Genomic DNA, 27,828 nt, shown 5'->3' on the forward strand with positions numbered 1-27,828 from the left:
GTATGAGTCCCTGTGGGCGAGTTGATAAGCGATCCGTTTTTATTCTATGTGTTATCTGCACCCCCATGTGCTTGCTCTCAACTTGAACAAGATTAATTTTTAATACTTTACTGTAAAATGCAATTGAAGTATAAAGAAAATCAACCTGTTACTATTATTTCTGCAATTTCAGTACCAAGGAGTAAAATAAATATACATGTAAGTGTTTTCAGATGCATTACGAGGAAAAATAGTTTGGTGCCAAAACATGAGAGAGTCTCTTTAAACGGAAAAGTTTTGGCAGTCAGATGGTGATAAATATAATGCATAACATCATCGCTCTGGAGTACGAGAACGTTGTATACAGAGTATGTTTTTATTGAACATGCGTCTGTTTATTTTGAAGCCATAAAAGGTTTAAACTGTTTAAAGGAACTATAACATTATGAAACAACAAATCTGATTACAGATATCAGTGGCAGATCCAGGAATTGACTTAAGAAGGGGTACGTGAAACTCATGGGCTTAATCTTTCCACATCCGCCTCTCCCTCAGAACAGAAATTGAATGGCTTAAAATGTTGGACCGGGGTGGGGGTTAGACTCCCCTAATTTATAGTCCGAAATAGTGCATTTTTATCTTAATATTGTATTTTTTCCCGATACTGACTGAGAACGTATTATAAACGGACGATTCAAAGGGGTGGGGGACGGCGCGCGCGCTGGGACCGATCACGTTAACAGACACATTCCTGTGCAGACGAAACTTTTATTGTTTTTACAAGCACAGAACTTGTATTTAGAATTTACAGTTTCTATATAATTCAACTGAAAGTTCTATTTAACCATAATATATCAAATATTAAGTCACCATTCACTAGCGGATTGAGAAGGGGGCGCAATCGTCTTTAAAATCGTCCAAGTTTACTTTTTGTGTCAATATATGAGAAGAAAATAAATACGCACATAATGCATCATTCCGACTACAAATTGTTAAAAATTTCTTGATTGAGTAACCCTCAATCCTCCTGCAAACGCCCCTTAGTAACGCCCCCTTCTAACGACAATTCCTGGATCCGCCCCTGGCCATTATATTTTTTTGTTTATCAAACGGTACACATACCAAGTGACTGAAGCTGAATTTCATTTAATGAATGAGATGGTCTGTAAAAGATTTCCGATGAATATCCTATGAAATTTGCAGTCCTCCCGTTTCGACCGGTCATTGTTTGTGGATTTATTACACACAATTATATAAAAAATACTATTACAAAGTTGTCTCTTAAGGTTACGGGAGCCTTCACTGTCAAAAGTAAAATATATAATTTGTCCCCCTAATGCCATAAAATATGGATGGTCCCCTTAATGCCTCAAAAATAATATAATATATACACTGGTCTCCATAAACCCTCCGACATATATACCTGTCCCCTTAAAACCTGCAACATACTTACAAAATTATTAAGGAGACCGCAAATTACGTATTATTTTGTTAATTAATTTAAGAAGCCTAAATCTTGTACACATAATAAATGATCATTTCAATACTAAATTATCAACAAAAAAGCAAAATAAAGTATAAAACAAAAAATATACAAATTGTCTCCTTAATGCCGTAAAATACATACGGTCTCCTTAATGCCCTAAGTAGATATATATATATATATATATATAATATATATATATATATATATATATATATATATATATATATATATATAAATCAACTAATCGAATAAGAGTTGAGATTGTCATTGACTTGTTTAATGTATGCGCATGGACACCGATAATGCATGCAGTGGAGCCTGACTCATCAGATCAGCATGTGTAAATAGTGCACTACGTCACAGGTTTGTGTGTGTTGTTGATCGATAGTTATTGTTAGCATTTGACAGACACTATCAAACACGGAAAATGTCGGAGAAAGGTACGTACACTGCCATTTCTAAAATATTTAATACACACTTTGATAAAATCGTTTGTTGAACATGTAATGTGAAAACATGTTAGTTATAAGATAAAACTTTCTGTCTCGGTCAGTTCTAGTATTTGTTAATTGAAGTAGTTTCCTTCACCTGTCCATCCTGTGAGTACAGTAACGTTAACTAGTACACTAGAATGATTCTCGGCACACCAGCGAATTCATATTTAAACCTATATGATATCATTTTAAGGGTTTGTTATTGGTGTCAGGTTCATCTCAAATCTGTTTAAACGTCACTTATAGAAACAAATTTGTTTATTTTTGGTTTCGTCATCTTTGTGTTTATTTTTATATCGAATATATTTATATTTCAATTCACTCAAATACATGTACAGAATGTTGCAAATTAATGAAGTACTAACACTTATATACCTAAATATGTGCCAGACAGGTGTCTGCATTAAGAAAGTTCTGGCTTCCACAACTTTACTGTAATGAAGGTATTTATATTTTGATGTTTACATACACATAAACACGTCCCAAAATGGTTATTTATACAGTAATGTGTATGATGTTCAAAGTTCATTGCTGCATTTAAAGAATCATATGTATAATCATCTGATTTTAGGATGCCCGGCTAAGCCATATTATTTTGGAATCATGAATATGTGAAATATAGATGAATACTTGGCCTTGTACCAAAGTAAACATTAAAAGGAATTGTCATTGAAATATTGGACAAAAGGTGGGTTCACTTCCGTGTTAGTGTTGGTTGATATATAAAACAAAACACAAACTATATTAAACTTATCTATTCTTTTCAGTGATTTATTTTACCTATTATAAGCAAGCCGTACTAGTTACCCTAGGCCTTTTTAAAAATAACAACATCATACGAGGTCACCATGCATCCACATTATGCATCAGTATTGCCATTCGTTTGTTGACATCAAAATGACGCTTAATCAGTGTGTGTATACTACGTGATCAATCACGTCGTATATCGTACGTCGGAAGGCAACATTCTGCTTAAAATGAAGACTTAAATCAAATATAACTTTTATTTGACTACCGGTCATTTCAAATGAAGCAAAGGGCAGTCTATGCCGCTTAAAGAGCCCTGCCTTCGTTTTGGTTAGATGTTTAATTTCATCAAACACTTCGACAAACCTGTTTCCCGTGAAACTAATGATTTGACAGTGCTACGTCAGACGGCCGTATTGTGAATAGGTTTGTCGATGTGTTTTAAGAAAGTCATCATTCGGAGCAAAATATTGCCTTCCGACGTAGCATTTATGACGCAATTTATCACGGTGGTATACACACACTATTAATTGTATATCAGATACCTAACAGCTGCTGTTACGCTGAAACAACATTCTGACCTAAATGACCCCACCCCACCTCTCGACCGGAAGGATATGGGGCTGGAATGTCCTCAAATGCTGAAAAGCTAAAAATCTACGTATGTTTATGAGTTGCAGCTTGGACAAATAAATACTCTATAATATATTATCATCATAGGAGAAGATAACAAGTCATAAATCACAAAGACACAAGCTTGTATGACGCAGGGTCACATTTTGGGGCGGTTGACCACTCATGGGACATACTTGTTTAACAACTTATCATGATTCCACGACAATGTTTCCACATAATAGCGAAGCAAAATATCCTCCAGGGTTATATAATCCTAGAGGATCTATACACCGATAACAAGCTAGGAACATAACCTTTCATATGCCATAGCGAGCTTAGATATAAATCGACAATAATGGATCGCATACACTGCCGGTGAAGGTTTATACACATTCGTGTGTTCTTACGAAAATCCAAATAACTTGATTATTTTGCAATTTGTACACCGATATTCAAATAAGGGAAATTTAATTCTACATCATATAAAAGTCGTTCTTGTACACCAGTGCGATGATGCTATGCTTACATTATCAAACCTCTGATGAATGAGAATGATGAAAGTTGATAATAATGCACCAGTCAATTGTTACCACGCCCCCCCCCAGGTCCGGGGAATAGCGGGGACTTTCGGTCCAACCAATCCCAGGTAAAATCCTCGTCCTCCAGGGACAAACTGCTGGACCCCCCCCCCCCCGCCATATGCCCCAACAACACGGGGACATCCTAGGTAAGGCCCATTTGCCGCTATTTTCAGCGCAAAAACATAACCACCGCATCCGGCACTTCGGGGCCACCTGCGAGCCAATTCACTCCTATATCCCCGCTATACCCGCGGACCTGTGTGTGGGGGGCATGGTTACAATTGAACGGTGCATAACAAAGCACTGTTCGGCTGTGAAGCGGCGAGTAAATGAAATGCGACAATACTAGACAGCAGCCACTTCCGGTGCAGGCTTTGTAAAAAGAAAATTATATCGAGAATTTTCAAATTATCTTCACAAAACTAAAAACGTTTGTTTTTTTAAATCCTTTTTAACTATTTATATGATGAGTTCAAAGGAAATTGTTTAAGAGACTGCATGCAAAATCACAATTGAAATATGTTAGAAGATTACACTTTCCAAAACACACCTTAGAGAATAATCTCAAAGGCCTGAGTAGGCCTTCCCTTTCGTTTTCAATCAATAACTTTTGAACGAGATCGGATACGTCTGCACATGGTCATGGTATATATATGACCCACATTGATTAGAACTATGCTAAGCGCTTCTGACAGGCAACTCTTCCTGTTTTAAAAGTATAAAATGTTTTTCCGTCTTCATAAAAGCCCATCGGAGATTATATAACATTTTTGTCATTTCGACGGTAAATAAATCCTGTTTTTTTTCCTTTATTCATGCAGGGAACCCTCAGCTATACCCGGACGGTGATTACAAACAGCCTGACCAAGCCCCGCCAGGCTACACACAGGGACCCCCAGCCCCGGGTTACGGCCCACCACCCCCGGGTTATCCCCAGCCCGGTGGTTACGGCTACCCCGCCGCCCCACCCCCGGGCTACGGATATGGGGCCGCTCCTCCTATACAGGTGGTCAGCAGAGATGCTGCGGCCCATGTGTTGGTAAGCGGAGAAATTTTATACATCGAGTTTTCTTGGTTACAGCTGTTGTGCCTGTTTATATTGCTCTTTTACACTCGAATAATTTACCAGATAGTGTATGTGTAATTTTAGGTCTATTAGAATTTTATCGACTGGACACATTCAATTACTGGGCTCGTCGCTGTAGTCTTCATTTTATTATTAGAAGGCCAAAACGTCTGGTTTCAACATTTAATCTACTGAAAAAGCAGATTAGCCCTTTTTTATAACTTATTGTGTATGTACGGGTGTAGAGTCCCTTTCAAAATGCTGTATTCCATCATTTCAGGTCCCACAGACAACGGGGCCGCCTCCCACGGACTACTCGACCCAGGCCTGGATCGCATGTCTCTGTTGCTTTTGGCCAACGGGCCTACTAGCCATCATGAAGGCGAACGAGGTACGTATTAGTGACCTTAGTGTAACGTATATGGTCCTTGGTGTAACATACATGGACCTAGTGTTATGTATATGGACCTTGGTGTAACATACATGGACCTAGTGTAATGTATAAAAAATTATGGACCTTGGTGTAACGTTTATGAACCTTTGTGCACTGTATAAAGACCTATGTGAAACGTTTATAGATCTATGTGTAACATGTTTAGACCTTGGTGTTACCTATATGGACCTTGGATGTATAAGCACGTCTGTGAAAATAATAACAACCAAGGTGTTGTTTTGTGGAATAAGGTGAAGCTTATAATGGACTTACATGTATGTTGTACGAACACTAGTCTGGTACATGCAGACTTTGTTTCACTGTGATGTAAATTATATAAACATGGGTGTAAAGAACATAATTATGTAGTTTTTATGGACAACGGTTCGCTTCCATGACCTTTATGCTCATGGACAGCACCATACTGGAAGCTGACTTGTTCCCTGTGTCATAACGAAACTTGGCCTTTGTTCAGTTGCATTTGTATAGAAATATAATACAAAGGCTATACTTGTGAATGTTCTTATTTTTCTTATTATTTCTCGCTGTTTCAGTCCCGGAACGCGAGGGCGCGTGGAGATATGGTTGGGGCACAGATGGCGTCGGACAGCGCCCGGACGTTTGTGAGGATCAGCTGGGCGGCCGGGATCCTCAGCATCATTGCCTCCGTCGTCTTTATTGGAGTCTACGTGGGTATTGTCCTGCCTAGCATTATGAACAATCATTACGACTAGACAAGCGAGGGGATGGTGGATAGATGGAAGAGGGGGGTGGGGCGACGATATATGAAATGTGGCACATAGGTTTGGGACCAGAAGTGGCCCTTTTATTACACATTTAAGTTGATTTTGTCTTAACTGTGCGGGCCATAACGTACATACATCCTTTCCAATTAAATGGCTTATTTATGCTATTAGTTGTGTTATCAACCATCAGATTGTGATAAATTCCACTACTTATTGGACATATTTATTAACCAATAATCATTTGATGAATGTGTCATTATCCGCATTAAAGGAAGTGCATTTTAGAGGGTGTATGTTAGTTAGTTTAATGATAGTTTACTTTTAAGTTCTAGTCGTTTTTAGGCACACGACAGCGCATATATTATTTAAGTTCCGGTTGCGATGATAAAAATATCATGTGTTTTTCGGTGATTCAGATGAGTCAGGCCTAGATAAAAAGATGAAGGCCTTATCTCAACTTATTTTAAGTTTAAAAAAAGACAGGCTATAATGTTTTACTCTTTTAATATCAATAATAATAATAACAGAAGAACAATTTCAACATTAAAACATTTATTATGACAGTGGACCAAATGTTCGGAACTTGTTAAAGTCATCGTTGCTTGTTAAAGTTAACAATGCCTTTAAAGTCATCGTTGCTTGTTAAAGTTAACAATGCCTTTAAAGTCATCGTTGCTTGTTAAAGTTAACAATGCCTTTAAAGTCATCGTTGCTTGTTAAAGTTAACAATGCCTTTAAAGTCATCGTTGCTTGTTAAAGTTAACAATGCCTTTAAAGTCATCGTTGCTAGTTAAAGTTAACAATGCCTTTAAAGTCATCGTTGCTAGTTAAAGTTAACAATGCCTTTAAAGTCATCGTTGCTAGTTAAAGTTAACAATGCCTTTAAAGTCATCGTTGCTTGTTAAAGTTAACAATGCCTTTAAAGTCATCGTTGCTAGTTAAAGTTAACAATGCCTTTAAAGTCATCGTTGTTGACTTTTAAGTCTTCACTGCTCTGGAAGATGAGTGGATACACTTTTGATCTGCTGTATTTCTAACAAGATGTTAGAATACTGTTTCAGCTGTACTTGTTTCTATTTAGATATGTAAGCACATGAACAACTAATTCACGTTTTAAAGTTATACATGATGCCTTTTATCGCGTTGTTAACTTTATTTCATGTTAAAAGTTATAGACGATTTCGTTTTTCACATTGTTAACTTTATTTCACGCTGAATAGTTATAGGCCATGTTGTTTATCATGTTGTTAACTTAAACAATGTTCTGAACATTCGTCCGCATTGGTTTTATCCAAACTTTGAAACTTTGTCTTTACCAGGTTGTATATATGTTTCTTTTAATGACCTTCATTGCCAAAAGTGAAAATGCTGGTGGTGAGATATAAATATATTATGGTTAAATTTATGGTATACAGATATCTTTAGTGTTTAGCTGAACTCTCATTTCTTGTCAGAAAACGAAGGCATTTTTGAAAGGTTGTATTTCTTGAAGAAACTTAATAAAGAAATAAATCATTTTTTACCATTTTAAAAAAATCAATATTCATTTCAAAACAATAAAACTTGCATTGAAATTGCCAAATTTAAGGGAATGTAAAAGTTCAAGTAAAGATGTTTCTGTAATACGCCCTTGGTTTTATATGAATTATCATGTATGTGAAATGTATTAAGTTAACTTTTATCACATTACATATTACTTAGCAACCCTGTTCGATTGTATTTTCTATGACACAATGTTTGTATTCATGAGGTAATGAACCAATTTTATGTTGTTTTATTTTTAAGTGGTTATTTTTAATGTTGAATTTTAATGTGTGATTTTATGGCAAAACCCATTTACAAAGTGTTGTTAACCACGTTGTAATCACAAACATGTAGATCTAAGGAGTGATATAGATCTGAGAACTTTTAATATTGTTTGCAGTTCTAACTTTTCATTTTATAGTGTTACCATGTTAATTGTTGAATTGTTGAAAAATAAACGAGCATTATTATCCTACATTGTATTATGCGTTTTCGTCAGTGGTTTGTTCGTTTTTCGATCCAAGGTTGGTGCTTCTTATGTCGTCATCGTTGTGTTCCATGCTTCAACCAATTGCCGTAGATTTTGTCTTTCTACCTACACTATTTCTGAACAAAATGTTACAAAATATCCCACACAAAAATTTGAGCATTATGTCTCAAGTACAAGTGTGACATTTTAGCTCGCCAAGAGAATACGCCACGTGGAGGGGCGGGAATACGCCATGTGGAGCGCGGAAATACGCCATGTGGAGCGCGGATATACGCAATACGCCTTGTGGAGCGCGGAAATAAGCCATGTGGAGGGACGGAAATACGCCATGGTGAAGGGTGGAAATACGTCGTGTGTAGTGGCGGAAATACGCCATGGGGAGGGACGGGAATACGCCATGGTGATGGGCGGAAATACACCGTGTGTAGTGGCGGAAATACGCCATGTGTAGTGGCGGGAATACGCCATGGTGAGGGGCGGAAATACGCCGTGTGGAGGGGCGGAAATACGCCATGGCGAGGGGCGAAAATACGCCATGGCGAGGAGCGTAAATACGCCATGTGGAGGGGCGAAAACACGCCATGCGGAGGGGCGAAAACACGCCATGCGGAGGGGCGAAAATACGCTATGCGGAGGGGCGAAAATACGCCGTGCGGAGGGGCGAAAATACGCCGTGCGGAGGGGCGAAAATACGCCATGCGGAGGGGCGAAAATACGCCATGCGGAGGGGCGAAAATACGCCGTGCGGAGGGGCGAAAATACGCCGTGCGGAGGCGCGAAAATACGTCGTGCGGAGGGGCGAAAATACGCCGTGCGGAGGGGCGAAAATACACCATACGCCAGTCATATTTTTCGAAAATTGATGTTTATCTAACGGTTTTAGAAAAATTAGATTTCTGCAATTTTCCAAACAATTGAGATCCGTGATTTTGAGTTATTTTGTATGACTGAATTAAAGCATTGAAACAAGAAAAGCTGGTTCTGTGACAAAAAAACTTCGAAGAATGTCAAAACTGTCAATCTTTGAGCACCAGCTTTATGCGTCAATCTATGACAGTAGGAGATGAATATTAAACCTGAAATGAAACACCCAACGCGATTAAGAAGTTTCATTGATTATGAATTATTATTCTATTAGGCTTAAATTTTATCTACGTTGATGGGTATTGATTTCAAGTAAGGATGCCAAGGTCCTTGTGTACTTTTATCTCTGACATAAACAGTGATTTGCTTTATATTATGCACCAGTCAATTGTAACCACGGCCCCAGGTCCGGGGGTATACCGGTGAAGGCGGGGGGAATGGGCCTTGTTTTTACCTTCGATGTGACCCCGCAGTGCCGAGTGAATGCGGTGGTTTTGTTTACGCGCCGAAAAAAGCGGGGTATGGGCCTTACCTAGGATGTTCCCTGTTTGCTGGGATTTTACCAACAGTTTGTCACCGCAGGGTGGTTAGTTTACTTTGGATTTCGATTCAGCATCTTTGAGTAGTAATGATATCTAGTTTTGAAATAGATTCTAGAAATGAAGGCGTAAGAATGTTTTTATGTGAGTTTTCCAAGTAGAACTTTCAATTAAATTTGTAATAATACCGTATCACCAATCCGAAATTCGTTCTCTGGCGATTTTGGGTCGTACGATTCTTGTTAGGGTGGATCAAATGGTCGTAGATATGATTTAAGGTAAAGGAACACCTTCTAAACTTTCTTGTGAACACACTTTATTATTCTGATCTAGTATTAAGCATTACATACATTGCACTGCGACATGTTAATACATGACTTTAAGGTAATTCATCCATCATTAATACAAAAAAATGCTTATGGTAAAGTTTCATTTTAAAGTTCTAAAATTAAACTTTGAATGTTTTTTCACCGAGAGCTTTTCTTCTATATATATTGAATTATTAAAGAAACAAATTAATAGAATTGCTTTTAATCGTAGAAAATTATCTATTATTATCTCCCTTTATTTATCAGATCTTAATAATTGAGTCGAGTTTGTAATACATGCAAAAAAATAAAAAAGGTTTATTGATATAAATTTGACCTAGAAATAATCTCGATATTAATATATAAAATGCACCAACATAGCTTTTTATCCTTATAATGGATGGCTTACCTTTATATCTGAATCAATATCTAATATAGATAAATTAATTAGAAAACACAGAAAAGCACTGAGCTTAAAAGCTAATTGGTACCCTGATTTGGTGAAATATCCTGACATAACACAAATGCCATGATATGATGACATTGGGCCGATTGTTTTGAACATTGTTAAAGTTAACAACGTTGTTAACTGTGCCGTTGTTAACTTTCAAATCTGTAATACTCGGAAAGTTTTATGGACACACATTTGATCTACGGTACTAGCCACAAATATTAATATAACTGATTCAGCTATGCTTGTTTTAACTAATAATGAGCACATAATAAACACGTATATCATCTCGTAAAGTTAACAGCGATACCGTTAACAATGCATTTAACTTTAACAAGGTTCTTAACAATCGGCCTCATCTGACGGTCGATGTTTTTGTTCAACTCACGAAAGGCTGCATGATATTTCGTCTCGTATACTGTCCGTAACACTATTGCAATGAATACATATTCGTAATTTTCTTCCCTTTCTTATTGTCAGCCCAGTCCGTATTTTTCATTATAAACTATTGTGCTGTATAACAACTCCTTACAAAGACCATATGACCAGAAACTTAAAGCATACTGGTTCGTAGAAATCGTGTTTTTTTCTTAACTATTTCCAAAGACTAAACTGCCCCCACTTTTCCAGGTTTATTTCTCTTACAAATTATTTCCAAAGGCTCAACATTTCTATTTTCTACTCCAAGTTTGGACTTCTATTGTTGTTTTTCTTACAAATCATTTCCAAAGGCTCAACTTTCTAGTTTTCTCTAGGTTTAGACTTTTTCTATAGTTTCTCTTATAAATCATTTCCAAAGGCTCAGCTTTTCCATTTTCTTCTCCAGGTTTAGACTTTCATCTGATACGTTCTTTGATTCAAACTTCGTACACGCCATGATGTTTGCCGCAACGAGTTTGTTATCTGGTTGAAGTTCTTGCACCTTTTTGAAGTGAACTGATGCTTTCTTGAACTGACGTAGCTTCATGTACACGTATCCTAGCAACGAATACGAACGTGCGTCTGACGTCTGAACACAGAGTTCCTCGAATTGCTTCAATGATTTCAACAGGTCCGCTTTCTTCTTCATCTTGATGAAACATTCGCACAAAAGGTAATATGCGTACGCACATGACAAAACCTCAACACCGTCCAAAGCGTCTATTTCACGTCTCATAAACTCATCCGCGACGAGGGATTCCATTTTGCCATAGAAGTTTAAGCTCTCAGGTTTTTGAGATTCCTTCATGATCACCTTTCGTAGAAGAGGTAAACTGTCCCCATAACGCTTGGTTTTGCACAGAAAGCGTCCATAGTCTACGTACGTACCTATCCCACAATCCTCCTTTCCAAGCGCCGCTTTGAACGCCGCGTCTGCTCTTTGTAAAGCGTCTTTGCGATGCTCATCGTTCCCCTTGGAAGCGGAGTGATACATACAACCTAGATGGTCATACAAGTGCGATCCTGTTTTGGCATCTGCAAATTTCTGTATCAACAGACGACACATTCGAATTGGGCGCCATATCTCAGAATGAGGCAAGTTCTCGCTCAGTGAAATATTCTTCTGGCTCAGAAGTGTGGGGAGAAAATCAAGATGTTTGCTGGCTTCTGAATCGCCCTGTAGCGGTTTGATAAAGTATTCTATACTTTCCTCGAAACCAGATACGCCGTGAGCGATCAATGATGATACATACACACCGATTTCCTCGTATGCTTCTGCATATTTTTCAAAACCCGAATCCATGTAGAAACTATTGCAAAGTTCGTCTGTTACTGTACATAAAGCGCGCACTGATTTTTCGACTTCGCCCCGCTTTGCGAATTCTTCCGCGTCAGCCATGAATGGTTTAAATAGTTCGCCAACATTGCAATAAAACGGGAAAATGTTAACAAAGGCACATGTCTGAGTTAGCTCCAACAGTTGTGATACAGGATTTTCACGGATTTTGGCCACCTCATCTTTAATGGACACCATGGTTTCCTTCTCCAAGTGACTCAGAGTGTTGTTCTTCGGCATAAAGTAGTTCGGCAGGTTTCCGCTTTGAATGCTCTCAAGGAGAGTGTCGATCAGCATATTTACGCACACCGCCTTATTACTCCGCCAAATGTTCGGATCTAAAGTCTCACAGACGAAATAAAACACGGATTTCAGTTGTTTCAGTGAGAGAGACCTCTTCTCCAGACATTCACCGCATAGCAGACAGAAAATGATGAAACATTGGCGTTGAACGGACGAGACAGCCTCGTTGTCAAGGATACGTTCTGCTTGAAAGAAATTGTACTCCCATTCCAGTTCTGGATCTTCGCTTTTTGGGTGCGCCCCGGGAGTCACGTGGCAACCTTCTGACACGATTTTCTTCTCGACTCTCTTGCCCGGCCATCCGACGTTTCTTGACCGGGTCTCCCACTCCTTAGCCACTTCCGGCCACTGTGGATGCTTCAAGGCCAGTGCGTATTCAACTTGATCCGGAAGTTTCTTCCTTTTAACCTTAGCAGACGGCTTGGCAGAGACCGCCCGCGGCGTGAGCGGCTCAGCTTCTTCAACGATCTCCGATTGTTCCTGTTTACGGTTTTGATCGCGCAGATACGTGCGAGACGTCGTTCCCCGTTTAGTAACGGCGGTCTGCAGCATCGTTTTCGTCCGCTCGCGTGTCATGGCGGGCGCGCTCTTCGACTGCCGCGCGGTGCCTCTTGCGTTGAGGTTGAGATATCCGGGTCGCGTTGAATTGTGGTTGGTGACGCAATCTATCGGCTTCTCCTCGTCGTGACCGACCGTTTCAGTGCCGACCATGAAGCAGATTACCTCATTATCAAATGATGTCTTCTTTACGACGTTGAATTTCGCATCCTTCCTGGAATCGAAAATGAAAATGGTCGCCATTAAACTTATATTGTGTGTGTATGTGGACTCAAATTTTGTCCAACTCTTCCACAACTTATACAGATAGGTTTTAATACAGTCTGTTGTCTTAAGTTTTCTTCAAACCCAGCATCTTCAAGGGGGCTTAGCGTTTTTTTCTTATGAAATATACTAAAATGCTATATTCACAGTATTAGGCATTTTGTCGCTATTTTAACAATTCTAAGGTCCCAAGCCCAATTCACAAAAAAGGGTGAAACGATCACTGATAAGTCTTCATTACACATACTGTATAATTAAATAAGAGTTTATCAAATGAATGGGTCTTCGAACACACGAGTAATTAAATGGATTGAAATTGAGCAAGTATTGACAGACCAAACTTATTGAGTGAATTTTGTACTGTTCAAGTCGCATACCTATCATTGACAGGTTTTTGTCATTAAACATGCTTTGACAAACCATCTAAATGCTGTATTTGAAAAGACATTAATGGTTATGTTTGCTTGTACATGTACATGAACACAAAAATAATGAAAACACTATATTTTGTTGAACTTGGAGGTGGGAGAAAAAGCATCTACCATGGCCTCTCGTGTAAAATAGGTTTATCCCAACCCACGAGCATGGTTTTCGGCAGAAACACGGTTAACTTCGTTACCGCGAAACACCCCACTCTCGAGCTGGGATAAACCTATTTTACACTCTCGGCCATGGAATAAACTAAAAAATCTCACATCAACATGATATTACAGTAAATATATTCTATATATTCTATTAGTATTATTTATGAATTCTGTTTTAATGAAAATGCATGAAATTACATAGTCAGCAGGAGCGCATCCAGGATTTGATGTCGGAGGGGGCGTAACTTAAGGGGACCCTTTTGTCTTGCGCCCCTCCATCAGTAACGAAATTTTGGGGGTTTTGGAATTTTTGGGTCCTAACCCGAAAATTTAAACAATTTCTAGACCGAAATGGTGCATTTTGGGCGTATTGTATTACTTTTCTTCTCCTATATTGAAATAAAAAGTAAACTCGGACGAATCAAGGGGGGGGGGGGGGGGGGGGAGCGCTTATGGTCAGCGTGAGACCGCAATTTCATTGCCAGAATCGCGAGACTCACGGCGAAATCGTAAGACTTGACATGACTGAGTATGGAACGGTCGTTCATACGTTTGATTCTAAAACTACAGTTTTAGTTATAATAACTTAAGGTTCAACTCGCGTCAGTATGGTAGGCATACGGTAGCCCTCCGGATACATTCCAACGAAGTTAGCGTCATCGAACGGCTTCTGACGTCGAACGTAGCGAATTGGGACGAACGAATGCAGGATAAATGACTCGTGGAGATAAGGAACCCCCGACACCGGGTCGACGTCACGCAAGTCAACCTTTGAGGGGTCGTACGTCATCCCGCCGCTGAAAAAAAGAGAAAAATACAAGTACAGACAAAGTGTTACCTTACTTAAATAGAAAAAAGATAGGTATTTTTCATAAATTTGAAATGCTGCATAGATACTCTATTACATTTATATTTAAAGCACGTTTTGATGAGTAAAATCCTAGCCAAGCATTCAATGAGACGTGGCACGTTTTATGATTTTATAAACCTCAGAACGGTATGCTATTGGATTTGTTTCAATGGCTTTCGTCATGAAAAATTTATGAGCAAATCAATTACAACTGTAGCTAGTAGATGTGTCGTTTAGTTTAAATCGATGCATACATACGTACATGTACGATGGCTACCTTAATCAACTAGCAGAATGGATCGAACAAAGCTATCAAACACAAGTAACACAATAAAGACAATACATGTTGCAAAATACAGTGCGTGTACCTGTACATGCAGCTGTACGTGTTCATGTCCGTGTACCCGTACGTGTCCCTGTAGCTGTACCTGTACCTGTACGTGTATCTAAACGTGTACCTGTACGTGTACCTGTACCTGCAGCTGTACGTGTACCTGTACCTGCAGCTGTACGTGTACCTGTTCGTGTATCTGAACGTGTACCTGTACGTGAACCTGTACCTGTACGTGTGTCTGAACGTGTACCTGTATCTGTACGTGTATCTGTACGTGTACCTGTACGTGTACATGTACGTGAATCTGAACGTGTACCTGTACGCGAGCCTGTACCTGTACCTGTACGTATATCTGAACGTGTACCTATACGTGTATCTGTACGTGTACCTATACGTGTATCTGTACGTGTATCTGTACGTGTATCTGTATGTGTACCTGTACGTGTACATGTACCTGTACCTGTACGTGTACCTGTACGTGTATCTGTACGTGTATCTGTACGTGTATCTGTACGTGTATCTGTACGTGTACCTGTACGTGTACATGTACCTGTACCTGTACGTGTACCTGTACGTGTACATGTACCTGTACCTGTACGTGTATCTGAACGTGTACCTGTACGTGAACCTGTACCTGTACCTGTACGTGTAACTGAACGTGTACCTGTACCTGTACGTGTATCTGAACGTATAACTGTACGTGTACCTGTACCTGTACGTGTATCTGAACGTGTACGTGTACGTGTACCTGTACCTGCAGCTGTACGTGTACCTGTACGTATACCTGTACTTGCAGCTGTATGTGTACCTGTCCGTGTATCTGTAGGTGTACCTATACCTGCAGTTGTACGTGCCCCTGTACCTATACCTGTACCTGAACGTGTATCTTAACGTGTACCTGTACATGTACGTGTATCTGAACGTGTATCTGAACGTGTATCTGTACCTGCAGCTGTACGTGTACCTGTACTCGTACGTGTACCTGTAGGTGTACCTGCAACTGTACGTGTATCTGTTAGTGTACCTGTACCTTGTTGCTGTATGTGTACCTGTACGTGTAGCTGTACTCGTACGTGTATCTGTACCTGCAGCTGAACGTGTACCTGTACTCGTACGTGTACCTGTAGGTGTACCTGTACCTGCAACTGTACGTGTACCTGTAGGTGTACCTGCAACTGTACGTGTATCTGTTAGTGTACCTGTACCTTGTTGCTGTATGTGTACCTGTACGTGTAGCTGTACTCGTACGTGTATCTGTACCTGCAGCTGTATGTGTACCTGTACTCGTACGTGTACCTGTAAGTGTACCTGTACCTTGTTGTTGTATGTGCACCTGTACGTGTAGCTGTACGTGTACCAGTACCTGTACCAGAAGTGTACATGTACGTATAGCTGTACGTGTACCAGTACCTGTACCAGAAGTGTACATGTACGTATAGCTGTACGTGTACCAGTACCTGTACCAGAACGTGTACATGTACGTATATCTGTACGTGCACCAGTACCTGTACCAGAACGTGTACATGTACATGTAGCTGTATGTGTTCCTGTACGTGTAGCTACACGTATAAGTACGAGATGCGGATTAATTTAAAAGTCCATTGCGAAATTTCACTTTAAACTTTCAGTTAAAGGCCCGCCTATACCGCATCAGTCAATTTCCTCGTGCTATCGTGCATGTCATTCTAGACATGTACAATTGTGGCGTACATTGTATAACAAGTAGCCAACACGTACACGTTCCCGTAGTAGGGTTTCGCAAGCTCTTTAATTTCAACATCCTGACAAAAGACTCCCAATAAATCCCAAATCCTTTGGCACAAATAAAATGATTCCACACTCACAGAGTGTGTGAACCACATGCTTGATCTAGCTCTTGATGTTGTTGTTGTTGTTCTTGCTGCTGCTGTTGTTCTTGTTGTTGTAGTTGCTGATGCTGATAATGATGTTGTTGTGGTACAGAAACTACGTTGGCATTCCCATTTCCACACACAATAAACTTCATATTTACACAGACGAAATAAAAGAACTGAATGCATTGAACATAAATATGTAACAAAATATCTTCAAACAACGAACTCAATGACAAGTGTATACCTGTACAAAATTCAAGTAAGAAGTACCCAAAAGAAATCAAATTTGATACCTTGCGAATGACTTTGAATAGATTTAGATCCTATTAACGCCACAACAATACCGACTCTGATGAGCAAACCGTCTTATCGTTAAAACAGATACGGCATGTCCACCCAGGATACTTTTCAAGCTTTTAAAGTCCTCAAAAGGCAGTGATGATCAGTGATACAGCCCGGCCTTTGATGTTCCAATATTCATTACAGCGCCATGCCGATATTGAAATAATATTTATAATTACATCACGGTAGATATACGCTCTGGGCTTGTTTGGATCCGAAGTGAATTCAAAACGAGGTACCATCAGTACAATTCTGAATCCCTGAGCACCAAGTCAATAAGTCAACAATGACAAGAATATTGGTAAAGACGCTGATAAAAGATGTAACATTATGAAAACCCAAGTTACAGTTACTCGGTCTCTTTTTGAGCCGGTGTTAGTTCAACGTGAAAAAGCGTATCAAACAATAATTGAAAAACCGATCTTTCTCTTTCTTGATACTTAATTACAAAACAAACCCTTCGCAGAGTAGTCACCTTGTCTACAGCATTGAAACACTAGGGCCCTAATTCGTAAGCGTTAAGAACTTTATTTCAATTAGTCAAACTTTCTTAAACTAGATTTAACCAAATAAAAAGTAGTTTATCGTGATTATCAAAAGGATTTTGTTCTTTCAATGTCTCAAAACCCTCTTTAAAGAGATAATACTTAAAAAAATACCGAATCAAAAATATTGTGCTTAGCTTAATCCTGATATAAGGGATCATTCGAAAATTTGGGGCCATGCTTTAAATGTAGTACAGCTTTCTCTGCCCATCTGTTTGTATGAAAATCACAGACGACAAGACGAGATGGTACAGCCAGATTAGCAGTCACAGGGTGACGCTGCTGAGACAGAGACCGAGGCTGTAGCGACTTTCCAATAGACCATAATCCTTTGCGGCATGGTGACTTCCGGTTTATTTCCGGGTTATGACGAAGTACAATAACAGCGATAAATACGGACAAATTATCATTCCAGGTTTGTTATAATTTATTTATTTTTATTAGATTTGTCATTTTAATGAGTTTATATTACATTATTGTGATATTATTGGAATGTCATGAGCTATAAATCGCTTGACTGTTTACTTGGACAGTTAGTTCTGGTGGGTGGGGTAGATGGTTCAGAAAAGACTGCAGTTACTATTCTTATTGGAGTATTATAAACAACAAATTCTCATCTATTCTAAAACATTTGTTTTGAAAATTAACACAAATAATACATTAGTCTGTTTTACTATCTGACAGTCATAATCTAATGAGGAATCTGTATGTACATTACCAGGTATAACTAATAGTCTTATGAATGAACATAAATAAATCATCATCAATATAAATTATGATATTTATACTGCTGTGTGTATTTTATTACTATGTAATAAACATTTTACATAGAGTAATTATGTCATGCTGTCACCTGTGTAGTCTCCTGAATGATTTGTTATTTTCAAATATTATGATGGCCACCGGACTAGTCGCATACCCCCAGGCCTGGAATTAAATCGGTTTCCAGATTGTCTTAAAACCCATTCATAAATAAGTCGGAGAGTAACTTACTTTTTTATAAAAATATGCTTTTTATGTTCCATTCCTTTCTTTACAGATATGATTCAAATATGCTGATGTTACCTTCTGAGATCATTACTTTCAATGAAGAACATCACTACAATTGGTTGGGCTGCTAGATTGGTAGCAACGTGATGGACAGCTAGTACCTGACATTCTATTGTTGGTTTGGCATCTATTGCTTACTGGGCCGCTATATTGGATGGACCATACGTGTTGGTTGAACAATTATAAATGGTTGGACTGGAAGTGTTGGTTGGACCACCAGTGTTGTTTGGACTGCTTGTTGGACAGAATGTGTGATAGACAACTAGTGTTATTTGAATCACTGTTGGGTCATATTGGTTTGATTCCCATTGCTAGTACTTGTTGGATCTCTTTTGTTGGTTTAACTGTTGTTTTTTTACTGCTGTTATTGATATTCATACATGTATAATATGTTAAGTGCTTAGTATTCAACACTTATTATTATTATTGTTATCATAAGAAATAGTATTATTCAAAAATCATATAAATATATAAAATTAAATATTTTTTTATGTCCTTGTACTTTAGTTATGTTTTACATTTACAATGTGCATCATAATGTTTTATTATATGAACAACTCTTTTTATAGATATTTAAATAAACATTAATTCTGTACAACCATTTTTTGTTTCTTTTGCTACAATTTGTATGATAGTGTCAGACATTTTCTACAGAAATGATAAATTTGTCATAAAAAAAACACAGCAAAAAAATCAGAGCTCATGGTAACTTCTTTAAATGCTGATTTTCATCAAAATGAATAAGTTGAATTGCATCATTGAATGTATGATTCTTCATTAAATTTGATGAGATCTCCTGCCAATTGACCTTTAGGGACATGCACCTTTAAAACTGCAATCTTACAGATTAACCGATTTTGATATCATTGCCTTCAATTCAGTCAGTCATATAAGATGATTCACAAAATAACAGATCTCAGTTGTTTGAAACACTGTCAAAAGACTCCATTTTCTTAAAGCGTTAGAAACGCTTTTTAACCATAAATATATCCATTTTCAAACAAAGATACGTACAAATGTTATCTGATCTTCTATCAGCAATCTTTTATCACTGGTTTTCAGACTTTTTTTGTCAAAACGGTCAAGATAATTCTGTAAAAATGTTTTATGATCTTCCATCAGCAATCTTATATCACTGGTTTTCAGACATTTTTTGTCAAAATGGTCAGTCTGAGAATGCAGCTTTAAACTTGAGCACTGTATTTACAATGATGAACAATTTTAGCTATGAAAATTAAAATACATAGGAGCAGATGTATTGAATCATTCAAGTCTTGAAACATTATGTATGATCTTGCTGGACATGAGCCTATTGTTTCTTGAAATTTGCATGTGTACCAAGTTTCATTTAAATCTCAAGGCTGTTTGAATTTGGGCCAAGAAAATATTCGGCCTACAGTACTGCGCTAACGACACCTAGGCTTATTGACTATAACAATACTAAAGTATCATGATAGGAAAAAGCTCGAAGCAAGGGCTGCCAGAAAAAGCACGGTGTTCCTACAAACTAAGTTAACCGGGTGGCTAGTTATTGCCCACAAACGTTGACTCGATTTTATGTCTTTTTAATATTAACCATGGGAGTTTACACAGTCATTGGAATAAAAAGATCATAGACAATCATATTAATAACAACGGTATTTTTTACAATTTAATAATAACATTTGATATAATTCAAAAACAATAAATTGTCCTTGGTATGCAATAATCCCTTTAAAGGTTCATTTGCCAAGGGTTCAAAAACCAAATCTTGCTTCTTTTTGAAAAATCTCTTGTTGGACTGTTATCGGCTATAGTGTTGTTTCACATCCTGTGTCATAATTTTAATTTCTACATGTCTACTTTTTGTACCAAACATTTAAATTTATGTCACTTGTGTGCATTTCTTTAGTCCTTGCAGTCAGGGAAAGTTTTCATTCATATTGACACACTTAATTTATTTTATCTCTGTTCTTGAACCGATTCCGTCTCTTGTGTTTTGCACAAATTTTTCTTGTAAAACCACTGATATAGCAGGTGCTATCAGATCAATGGTATCAACTGCCTACTCCTGTTGAGCATCAACTTGGCGGAATCAAACATCCAGAATGGACATCTCTGAAATAAAATAAATAGTTTTATCATCGTCCAACTTAGCCAGAAAAAATAAAAATACAAAAGACTCTTAACTGTTAAAGCTGCACTCTCACAGATATACCGTTTTGACAACTTTTTTTATTTGTTGTCTTGGAAAGAGGCAATTTCTGCGTAAATATCTGCAAACCAGTGATATAAGCCTGCTGACAAAAAAATCAGATCACCGATTTTCATATCTCCATTTAAAAATTATTATTTTATGGCTAATTTTAAAAGCGTTTCTAACGGTTTAAAAAAAATGCATTAAAAATTATTTTATTTACTTAAAAATGAAAATCCGCGATCCAATGTTTTGTCAGCAGTCTTATATCACTGGTTTTCTTGCACGTTTGCATAAATTGGCAGTCGAAGACAAAAAAACAACAGTTGTCAAAATGTTTAATATGTGAGAGTGCAGCTTTAATATCAGTCAGATATTTAAATAGTTACAATTTACTAGTACAATATTAATAAGCTGTTATTTTAAGACCTGCATATTTGTTTACATACAGCACAGCAGTCAGTATTTAAATGCCCTTCTTAATCACATTTAAGCTTCATTTACTTGACTGTTTTGAAGTTGCAGATTTTAACAATTTCACACTAATTGCAACATATCATTCATTTAATTTAATAACAAACTCAACAAACCACAATTGAATGCATACTTTATAACAACCAATATGTATTTGAAGTCTTTGAGAACTACTATGAAAGTCTTTACCATAATATTTGTTATTTTACCCCACCCACTTAAATGTGTATTGAAGTTGGGTATAAACGTCAAAAACTTCATTGACATTTACAAAAAGCGGTAGATATTTATAGAAGAATGTATAACCTGATGTTCCTAACATGTTTTACTCACCTATCGATCTATTTTGCCAAGTATGCTCTTCCTTTCACTCGTATCGATAACTAGGAAATTGAATGCGGAAATAAACCGGAAGTCACCTTTGTCGCAAAGCATTATGGGCTTCTGGAATAAGGCGAATTGGAAATGTTGTAATCTAAGGGAAGCCACGATTTACTGTCAAGGAAATCTTTGTTTTAAACCTATTTCGTTTTTAGTTATGATTTTTTGCTGTGAATAATTATTGTGTATGCATAATGTGGATATGGACCGGAAGCCTTCATAAATAAAAAAAATAAAGTTTAATTCACTGATTAACTGTTCTAGTATTGATCGGATATAAACAACTGATAACGTAGCAGACAATTGATTGATTAAAAGGCGTCGCATTCGCTCGTTTATGAAGTTAAAAATTAGTTTGAGGTAGCTTTCAAATTCAGGCAACGGATGCTTTACAGCTTTATTATGTTAATACACTTCATTTTTCAGTGCGTGCGTACGTGTTAAGATAGTTTTGTGGTCAATTGACACCAGCTCTACATGGCACTAACATCAATACGTTCTATTTCTCAAATTGTGTATACGAGTGGTATCATCTAAAAATGTTTCCTTCTGACAAAAAAAGACAACATGGCGAGATCACTGTGATGTTGCTGAATTATTGATTCACTATGGAGATGATCAATACCCCGGCTACCCGTCTTTCGTGGAATATCAGGAGGCAAAGTACCCGCTCTTGGAGAACTTACAAGAGCTGACTTCAAGTGACATATTATATGTCTTGTCAACTACTTATACTGAACATATCACTGGCGGACACTTAAACATTCTATGGAAACCCTTTATGTCGAAATGATACCGAAATGCACCTTAAATACACCAGAATGTACCATTTTACACACCTGCGATTCATTTATTTTGTTTTGAATCAGGGAGAAAATTTTCTGTTGGACAGTAAAACGGCAATAGAACGAGGCAAATAACAGAAACTTGAAAGTCGGATTAATGCACCAACTGATGTTTTACACCAGCTGGGTGTTTGGGGTTCTAGTGAGTCATACTGGTAACAGGAAGGTGTGACGCCACTCCCTGTGGACACCCGGGCCCTTCGGCTATCCTGTGCACCGACACGCCCTAAAGTGGAGCGTTAAAAACTCGTCATATCCAGAAAGAAAAAAAATCACCGGAATGAAAGCCAACAAGGATACCTTTTCCCACGTTGTCGCTCAACTGTTTATCCGGTTTCCATGGCAAGCCACGTGTAAATATTACATAAACAAACAAACTTCCCTCCTTTTGAAGAGCGGATACTTAATAGATCCACACTGTATCAATGAATTTAATTAATTTGAACATAAAAGAAATCCATCTTACCCGTCTTTAAACTTCGTGTTGGCGACCTCCATGATTAACGTCAGCTAAACCGTATTCCTTACTGATCCACGCAAAAACGTTTTGTTATTTTGCGATATTTAATATTCTGCCGATTTATTGATCAATGTTTAGTTATAGATCATATTGATAAGAATACACTGAGAAGCTATTGTAGTTAAATACTATATCCATTCATGTTTATTCCAAATTTAAATCTTATAGTACTAGTATTAGACTTCGATATACGTTGTCATGCAGGTATCGTAATAATAAGTTGTTGCAAACCTCTGTATAATATACATTGATCAATTTGAATTGTTTATTTAAGTCCTAGTCAGATATCGATTTTCATGCTTAATATCATTTGTAATGAAATACGGTTTAAAAACGGATTAAGACTTTTGCAGTTTGTTACGTCATCTGAAAGCTTGTTTTAACATAAAATTATTTAAAAATAAATATTTATCTTACAACTTTGTTAAGTCAAATAAAAGGTTGTTTTAACATAAAACTTATTCAAATTGTTTATCTATCTAATAACTCGATAGAACATAGAGGAATATACATGGACATATTTCTAAAATCTATACAAACGTTAAAAACCGCATTGTTATATATTTTATAGCTCATAGTCACTCGAAAGAGAGTGGCGGATCCGTGGTCTAGTTGAAAGACACTTGACAGTACAATCGTAACAACTCGGCCAACTTCGACAAGCTTCGTCAATTCTGTTGGATGATGGCCGAGTTGTTCCGATTGTTGACAGTAAAGCAGGGGCTGGCAGGTTCGACTTCAAGCTTCCTTGAGCAACTGAAAATACACAACTGTCTTCCGGGGGTGGGGGTGGGGTCTTCCGGGGGGGGGGGGAAACAACGGGGGTCCACTGTGAAAGTCCTACACGCTATCGCACGTCAATGTATCAGACCCATCCCCGGACATGGATAGGCCAGTGAACATACTCGAACATGCTTTAATTCTAAAATCACTTGCATAGTTCTTGACTACGAAAACTTAATGCAATCGAATCAAGTTAAGAAATGACTTAACTAAGATGTTTTATGAATAAATGAATGAATGAATGAATGAATGAATGAATGAATGAATGAATGAATGAATGAATGAACGGACGGACGGACGGACGGACGGACGGACGGACGGACTACTGTTTTGTAGCGTACTATTGACCATTCAATATTATTATTCAAAGATATTTCATGCAAAAAGATCCTGGTTAAAAGTAAATGGATCGGCTATGATGACAACAGAAGCGAGAATAAGGACACCGGGAATGAAAATGCATACACGGGAACGTCTATAGGGTTAACAGAAACAGCGATGGGGGAAAACGGGGAGAGAAATTGAAATTAAGATTAACACTTTCAGCTGCAATCTAATCACTGGCAACGTCATTATGGAAACTGGCATTACCAATACGGACAACGGGAACACCAATAGGGACATGACGAACAGCTATGGGGACAACGGGAATTGTGACAATGGGAATGGCAATGTGAACAATGAAACAGCAATTGTGACAACGAAGGCAACTGGAACAGCAATTGTGACATCGGCATGGAAATGTGAACAACGAGAACACCAATGGGGACACCGGCATGACAATGGGAACAACGAGAACACCAATAGGGACACCAATTGGGACACCGGCAGGGCAATGCGAACAACGGGAACACCAATGGGGATACCGGCATAACAATGGGAACAACGAGAACACCAATAGGGACACCAATGGGGATACCCGCATGGCAATGCGAACAACGAGAACACCAATGGGGATACCGGCATAACAATGGGAACAACGAGAACACCAATAGGGACACCAATGGGGACACCGGCATGGCAATGCAAACAACGGGAACACCAATGGAGACACCGGCATTGCAATGCGAACAACGAGAACACCAATGGGAACACCAATGGAGACACCGGCATTGCAATGCGAACAACGAGAACACCAATGGGAACACCAATGGAGACACCGGCATTGCAATGCGAACAACGAGAACACCAATGGGGACGCCGGCATGGCAATGCGAACAACGGGAACACCAATGGGGATACCGGCATGGCAATGCGAACAACGGGAACACCAATGGGGACACCGGCATGGCAATGCGAACAACGAGAACACCAATGGGGACACCGGCATGGCAATGCGAACAACGAGAACACCAATGGGGACACCGGCATGGCAATGCGAACAACGAGAACACCAATGGGGACACCGGCATGGCAATGCGAACAACGGGAACACCAATGGGGATACCGACATGGCAATGCGAACAACGGGAACACCAATGGGGATACCGGCATAACAATGGGAACAACGAGAACACCAATAGGGACACCAATGGGGATACCCGCATGGCAATGCGAACAACGAGAACACCAATGGGGATACCGGCATAACAATGGGAACAACGAGAACACCAATAGGGACACCAATGGGGACACCGGAATGGCAATGCAAACAACGGGAACACCAATGGGAACACCAATGGAGACACCGGCATTGCAATGCGAACAACGAGAACACCAATGGGAACACCAATGGAGACACCGGCATTGCAATGCGAACAACGAGAACACCAATGGGAACACCAATGGAGACACCGGCATTGCAATGCGAACAACGAGAACACCAATGGGGACGCCGGCATGGCAATGCGAACAACGGGAACACCAATGGGGATATCGGCATGGCAATGCGAACAACGGGAACACCAATGGGGACACCGGCATGGCATGCGAACAAGGGGAAAACCAATGGGGACACCGGAATGGCAATGCAAACAACGGGAACACCAATTGGGACGCCGGCACGGCAATGCGAACAACGGGAGCACCAATGGGGATACTGGCACGGTAATATGAACAACGGGAACACCAATGGGGATACCGGCAGGGCAATGCGAACAATGGGAACACCAATGGCCGGGAACACCAATGGGAACGCCGGCATGGCCATGCGAACAACGAGGACACCAATGGGGACACCGACACGGCAATGCGAACAACGAGAACACCAATGGGGATACCGGCATGGCAGTGTGAACAACGGGAACACCAATGGGGATGCCCGGCGGCACGGCAATGTGAACAACGGGAACACCAATGGGGATACCGGCATGGCAATGCGAAGAACGAGAACACCAATGGGGGCGCTTGGCGGAACGGCAATGCGAACAACGGGAACACCAATGGGGATACCGGCATGGCAATGCGAACAACGGGGACACCAATGGGGATACCGGCATGGCAATGTGAACAACGGGGACACCAGTGGGGATACCGGCATGGCAATGCGAACAACGGGGACACCAATGGGGACGCCGGAATGGCAATGCGAACAACGGGGACACCAATGGGGACGCCGGAATGGCAATGCGAACAACGGGGACACCAGTGGGGATACCGGAATGGCAATGCGAACAACGGGGACACCAATGGGGATACCGGAATGGCAATGCAAACAACGGGAACACCAATGGGGACGCCTGGCGGAACGGCAATGCGAACAACGGGAACACCAATGGGGATACTGGCACGGCAATGTGAACAACGGGAACATCAATGGGGATACCGGCACGGCAATGCGAACAATGGGAACACCAATGGCATGGAACACCAATGGGGACGCCGGCATGGCAATGAGAACAACGAGGACACCTATGGGGACGCCTACACGGCAATGCGAACAACGAGAACACCAATGGAGATTCCGGCATGGCAATGTGAACAACGGGAACACCAATGGGGACGCCTGGCGGAACGGCAATGCGAACAACGGGAACACCAATGGGGACGCCTGGCGGAACGGCAATGCGAACAACGGAAACACCAATTGGGACGCCCGGCGGCACGGCAATGTGAACAACGGGAACACCAATGGGGACGCCTGGCGGAACGGCAATGAGAACAACGGGAACACCAATTGGGACGTCCGCCGGCATGGCAATGTGAACAACGGGAAAACCAATAGGGATACCGGCATGCGGCAATGGGAACAACGGGAACACCAATGGGGATACCGGCATGGTCATGTGAACAACGGGAACACCAATGGGGATACCGGCATGGCAATGTGAACAACGGGAACACCAAAGGGGATACCGGCATGGCAATGTGAACAACGGGAACACCAATGGGGATACCGGCATGGCAATGTGAACAACGGGAACACCAATGGGGATACCGGCATGGCCATGTGAACAACGGGAACACCAATGGGGATACCTTTGTGACGGGTTATACAGTAATGGTGACAGCGGGTACAAAAATGGTGACGGTGGGTACAGAAATGGTGACAACGGTTACAGCAATGGTGGCAGCGGGAACAGCACTGATGATGGCAGCGGGAACAGCAATGCTGATAATGGGTACAGCAAAGGTGACAACGGGTACATTAGTGGTGACAGCGGAAACAGCAATGCTACGCAGTTTGTCACTTTGAAATGATAAAATTCAAGGTCCGCCTTGTAACATCGCAGAGTAAGACACAATCCAAATATTTTTCCAACGGGGGGGACACGACTTATTACTCCGCCCCAGGCTCCCGGGACTGCTCCTAACCAATACAAGAAACGGACAGACGCGCGGGGTTATAGGTTCTTTTCTTACAACATTGAAAGAAAAGAACTTGTGTGAGACCGCACCAGCGCGCCAAATCTTAAACATTCGGAACATCTCGGCCATTTGGCTTTGAA

General features: G+C 39.7%; 3 protein-coding genes and 2 long non-coding RNA genes across 9 annotated transcripts in view; 3 read left to right on the plus strand and 2 right to left on the minus strand.

Moving 5' to 3' along the window:
* Positions 1 to 1,805: 1,805 nt before the first annotated feature.
* Positions 1,806 to 8,146, plus strand: LOC128240806 (proline-rich transmembrane protein 1-like). Its single transcript, XM_052957698.1, has 4 exons — positions 1,806 to 1,905; positions 4,724 to 4,941; positions 5,249 to 5,359; positions 5,956 to 8,146. The coding sequence occupies exons 1-4, from the start codon at positions 1,893 to 1,895 to the stop codon at positions 6,133 to 6,135; spliced, it is 522 nt and encodes a 173-aa protein (XP_052813658.1). The 5' UTR covers positions 1,806 to 1,892; the 3' UTR covers positions 6,136 to 8,146.
* A 1,746-nt stretch (positions 8,147 to 9,892) lies between these two features.
* Positions 9,893 to 27,828, minus strand: part of LOC128229715 (uncharacterized) — a 69,450-nt gene continuing 51,514 nt past the window's right edge. Inside the window, exons 1-3 of one of the 5 annotated variants that reach the window (XM_052941524.1) lie at positions 23,105 to 23,469; positions 14,391 to 14,585; positions 9,893 to 13,154 (exon numbers count right to left, since the gene is read on the minus strand). In XM_052941524.1, the coding sequence (XP_052797484.1) occupies positions 11,111 to 13,154; positions 14,391 to 14,585; positions 23,105 to 23,136 (2,271 nt within the window). In that variant the 5' untranslated portion in view covers positions 23,137 to 23,469 and the 3' untranslated portion in view covers positions 9,893 to 11,110. The other 4 variants (XM_052941549.1, XM_052941541.1, XM_052941556.1 and 1 more) reach the window with 4 other exon arrangements.
* On the plus strand, positions 18,020 to 19,363 carry LOC128229756 (uncharacterized). The gene is made up of 2 exons (XR_008260127.1): positions 18,020 to 18,127; positions 18,752 to 19,363. It is a non-coding gene; the product is annotated as an uncharacterized LOC128229756 (long non-coding RNA).
* Positions 20,400 to 22,345, minus strand: LOC128229748 (uncharacterized). Its single transcript, XR_008260126.1, has 2 exons — positions 21,746 to 22,345; positions 20,400 to 20,859 (listed from the first exon to the last, which is right to left on the minus strand). It is a non-coding gene; the product is annotated as an uncharacterized LOC128229748 (long non-coding RNA).
* LOC128227118 (putative uncharacterized protein DDB_G0286901) lies at positions 25,534 to 27,210 on the plus strand. Its single transcript, XM_052937342.1, has one exon. It carries the CDS (start codon positions 25,534 to 25,536, stop codon positions 27,208 to 27,210), a length of 1,677 nt encoding a protein of 558 aa, XP_052793302.1.

Source organism: Mya arenaria, chromosome 1, assembly GCF_026914265.1.
Source record: "Mya arenaria isolate MELC-2E11 chromosome 1, ASM2691426v1".
NCBI lineage: Eukaryota > Metazoa > Mollusca > Bivalvia > Myida > Myidae > Mya > Mya arenaria.

What these genes read in the sequence shown, in the direction of transcription:
- LOC128240806 (XM_052957698.1), top strand. An exon ending in ATGCTGCGGCCCATGTGTTG is followed by an intron (nt 4,942 to 5,248) that starts GTAAGCGGAGAA and finishes CCATCATTTCAG; the next exon opens with GTCCCACAGACAACGGGGCC. An exon ending in CCATCATGAAGGCGAACGAG is followed by an intron (nt 5,360 to 5,955) that starts GTACGTATTAGT and finishes TCGCTGTTTCAG; the next exon opens with TCCCGGAACGCGAGGGCGCG.
- LOC128227118 (XM_052937342.1), top strand. Translation starts at nt 25,534, where the DNA reads ATGGGAACAACGAGAACACCAATAGGGACACCAATGGGGACACCGGAA.